Source organism: Oncorhynchus masou, chromosome 2 (genome assembly GCF_036934945.1).
Source record: "Oncorhynchus masou masou isolate Uvic2021 chromosome 2, UVic_Omas_1.1, whole genome shotgun sequence".
Classification (NCBI taxonomy): domain Eukaryota; kingdom Metazoa; phylum Chordata; class Actinopteri; order Salmoniformes; family Salmonidae; genus Oncorhynchus; species Oncorhynchus masou.
In genome coordinates, this window is record NC_088213.1 from 42895268 (window position 1) to 42899025 (window position 3758).

The window sequence follows — 3758 nt, forward strand, 5'->3', positions numbered from 1 at the left end:
GTGTTGATATAATCTGGTAAGGGGTAATATATTAGGAATGATAATTGAATGTCCTGGATGTACATTTGGCCAGGTCATTATTTAAACCAACCTCTTCTGTTCCTGGGACAGAGCATCAATGCATCTCACCCAAAAGTGAGAAAATAACTATTGTTCAACTGTGCAACTATTGAAAATAAGGTTGCATAATGATACATAAGGGTTCATCTTATAAGCATGTGTAAGTACATTTATAAAGTGTTAATAACTGTAGGTAGATATTGGCTCACTATTTGGCAAACACTGACAAGTTATTGCACTATTTTGACCAATGCGATACAACTGTTTATTAATGGTTTATAAATGCATTTACAAATGATTAAATAATGATTCTTAATGTAATTATAAACCATTTATAAACCCTTTACAATTTCAACCTTAGTTAAGTGTTACTGAAAAAAATTAATGGGCTACTATCCTTGACTGTACTGGACATTCCCTCTACAATGTTTTTTAAGCTCATGCCATTGTTTCAGACTTCCGAAATGTAAAAGTAACAGAATGTAAAATTATTTTGTTGTCCTGTATAATAAAGTATTTTCTGTGCATGTGGGAGTTTGGACGAGTGTTATTGCTGTAGGCTTTGGTGAGATAGCCTTGTTAACTCGCCTAAAAAATACAACAGGTTTTCGTTTTAGTCACGAAACCACTTAGACACCTATGCACATTATATGATAATCACCATCAATGTACCATTTGCAATCAGAATAATAAACATAAGCCCTCAAAAAACATAGACTATCAAATACACATTACTACACATGTTTATTGAGATAATGTTTCAGTAGTCTGCAGTACATTGTTTTGCCATACTAAAGTTCTATCTATGATAAGCAATACCAGATCTGATATACAGAAAAATGGTTATCTACGTCCCAATTCATTCTTTCAGCATAACGTATGGTTTGTTTATTTTAGTTCATGTTCAAAGTTGAAAAGCAAGCTATAACTGCAGTTCCAATCCTCAGCAGACGCTCTACATTCGCACTTGTCAAATCAGTCTAACTGCTATCCCGCTAGTAAAAGAGAAGGGAAAGAGAAAATACAATTATAATTATAATACATACTTCATTTCAAATACTATATTCCCAAATATTTGTCATTGATTGAGCAACGGTGGGGTGAAGCTTACAGGCAGGTACAATAATCACAACTTTTATCCTTCACAGTAATAATAAACAGGTATTCCTAAAATAGCACTTACTGCAGTTATAGAGACGATTGATCCGCAGAATATCAATGGGGCTCATCTGAGTTGCCCTGCCAATAACTGCATTATTGTCAGGGATTGGAAGAATGGTGGGCTGCCTGTTCCTGGAGAAGGCAAACCTGGAACCAGACAACATAGGACAGAAAGCTCTGAAGCTATCAATTGAAATTAGAGGATGACATGAGTAGACTATGAAAGGGAAAAGGATTTCTCTTATTTTAGCCATGTAACATTCCAGCTGTTATCGCAGTAAAGAAAACTTTTATATGAATTTCTTTAATTTACCTTGAGTAGTGCATGACAGAATTATAGTCATAAGGAGTCCCCAAGTTAATCGTGTTGATCTTTCTGAAATTGAATTCCATTCCTAGAATGGAAAATGTATGATAAATAATTTTCTTACACAGTATAATAACATTCACACTTGTAAAGAAATGTTTTACAGATTATGAATAGTGTAAATGCATATTAATTGTAAAGCTTATAATTCTTCTCAATACTTCTCAATGTTTCTACATGTTTAAAAATAATAAAATACTAATGTATTATTATTATAATCAAATAGTAGTGCACTATAAATAGTTTAATAATGCTTTCCCATTAAAGTTATAAAAGTGTTACTAAGATTTCTTACTCAAAAGGGGCAGGAAGAATATTGTGCACAATCTAAATTATTATTTCCCTATTAAATTATGTTAAAAAAACAAGTACTATAAAGCATTATAAAGCACTAACCAGGAATAATGTTCTGCATCAGGATTTGAACATTGTTATCCCGGTCACTGCGCGTTTGCTCATGGTTGAAGCCCAAGGCATGCAGCAGTTCATGCTGCACCACAGACAGAAAGACACATCCGTTCCTACTCAGAGACACGACCTGGCCATTGCCCCGGCGTCCAATAAATGAGAAACAGCTACAAACAAGGGTGCATACGGAAGACAAAGGTCATTTCTAAAAGTGATAAAGTATTATCTTTATACTATAAAACTGTAAAGTAAATTGTCATGTAAATACTAAGCAAATAAGAGTGGCAAAAGACAAGTATAACATGTAATGTGCAGTGGTCATACCCTGACTGAGACTGGATGTCCACAAAGTCCCTCTGATTGGTTCGGGGAAAGAATCGGATGCAGGTTGATGCAGCAAAGGTTTGCAGCGCACCTACAATTACGGACCTCTCCCGGGCCGCTGCTCAATGGAGCAATAAGAAAGTCAGAAACTCTATAATCACAGGCGCACACACACTCACACACACACACACACACACACACACACACACACACACACACACACACACACACACACACACACACACACACACACACACACACACACACACACACACACACACACACACACACACACACACACACACACACACACACACAGACTCATATACTATAGTAAAACCAAACCATTAGGCTCAGCATAAAATAGTTTCAGAGAACAAAATACTTACAGTATTGATTAGAGATCACAAAGGGCACGTAAACATTCCCATCAGAGGACTTCTGCCACTTGCATCCGCGAGCTGTGCAGGGGTCAGCGTTCATGAACCCAGTATCTACTGCAATGTCCCCAAACATGACTAGTGGCTCATCAAGTCTTTGTCCTAGAAAACAACACCAAGTGAAGGTTATCTGCTATCCATTATTAATGCCATTAAATATAGAGTAGGAATGTACAGGCTTCCGTACCAAGATTTCTGTTGGCCTTCTCAATGAGCGTTGAAGCAGAGTATTCATCCTCCTCAATGCTGTTGGTGCTAGTGCCATCTGTGGAATGGAATAAAACATGTGCTTAAATGCAACTGTGTCCCTAATAACTCATATTTTAATAAGATAATATATGTAATTTACATTATAACAATGAATGATTAATAAAAAACTGATTTAGTTTATGAAACATGATATTTAGATGATACAATGTCCAATACAAAGTCATGCAATGGCTCAATGTTTATAAATACAGGATGAGCATACCAATGTCCTCTTCACTCCATTCATATGAAGCTTTCTGTATGGCAACAGCAGAAGGAAATATGTACAAATTTGTTTAAAACGCACATAATTCATCATCATGCACAGCTGTTTCTCAATAGTCTCAGATAGACCCTTACCCCTGTAGATCGGCCCTGAACTGAGCAGAGAACAGCGATGAAAATGGACAGCACAAAGACAGGTGCCATGGTGAAGGACTGCAGGATTCACAGGATCAATCTGTTGTGAACATGATAGACCTGCAGTTTATATAATGTCGGCTGACAGACGCTGTCGTTGCTCAGAATACTGGTAAATTGCAAAATAGCTGTAGATGTTGACCAATTCAACCAAAGTCTTGCTTCAAGATGTTTAAAAAGAAGTGTTTCTCAAATTTTGGGGACTGTGGTTTTGTGATGTCTTGCATACATGTCATGGGTAATTAATAAGATAAATACAATACAACTGTACTAGAACGGAAGGATGCCATTGAACTAAAATATTGAAAACAATTAAATAAGAGCTTGCA

At 36.3% G+C, this 3758-nt stretch overlaps 1 protein-coding gene across 1 annotated transcript; it reads right to left on the bottom strand.

Annotated features, from left to right (window-relative positions):
- Positions 1-785: 785 nt before the first annotated feature.
- On the bottom strand, positions 786-3480 carry LOC135505133 (hatching enzyme 1.2-like). The gene is made up of 9 exons (XM_064924246.1): positions 3370-3480; positions 3233-3266; positions 2948-3025; positions 2710-2862; positions 2321-2438; positions 1985-2163; positions 1535-1616; positions 1244-1368; positions 786-1055 (listed from the first exon to the last, which is right to left on the bottom strand). The coding sequence occupies exons 1-9, from the start codon at positions 3436-3438 to the stop codon at positions 1048-1050; spliced, it is 846 nt and encodes a 281-aa protein (XP_064780318.1). The 5' UTR covers positions 3439-3480; the 3' UTR covers positions 786-1047.
- Between the last annotated feature and the right edge of the window lie 278 nt (positions 3481-3758).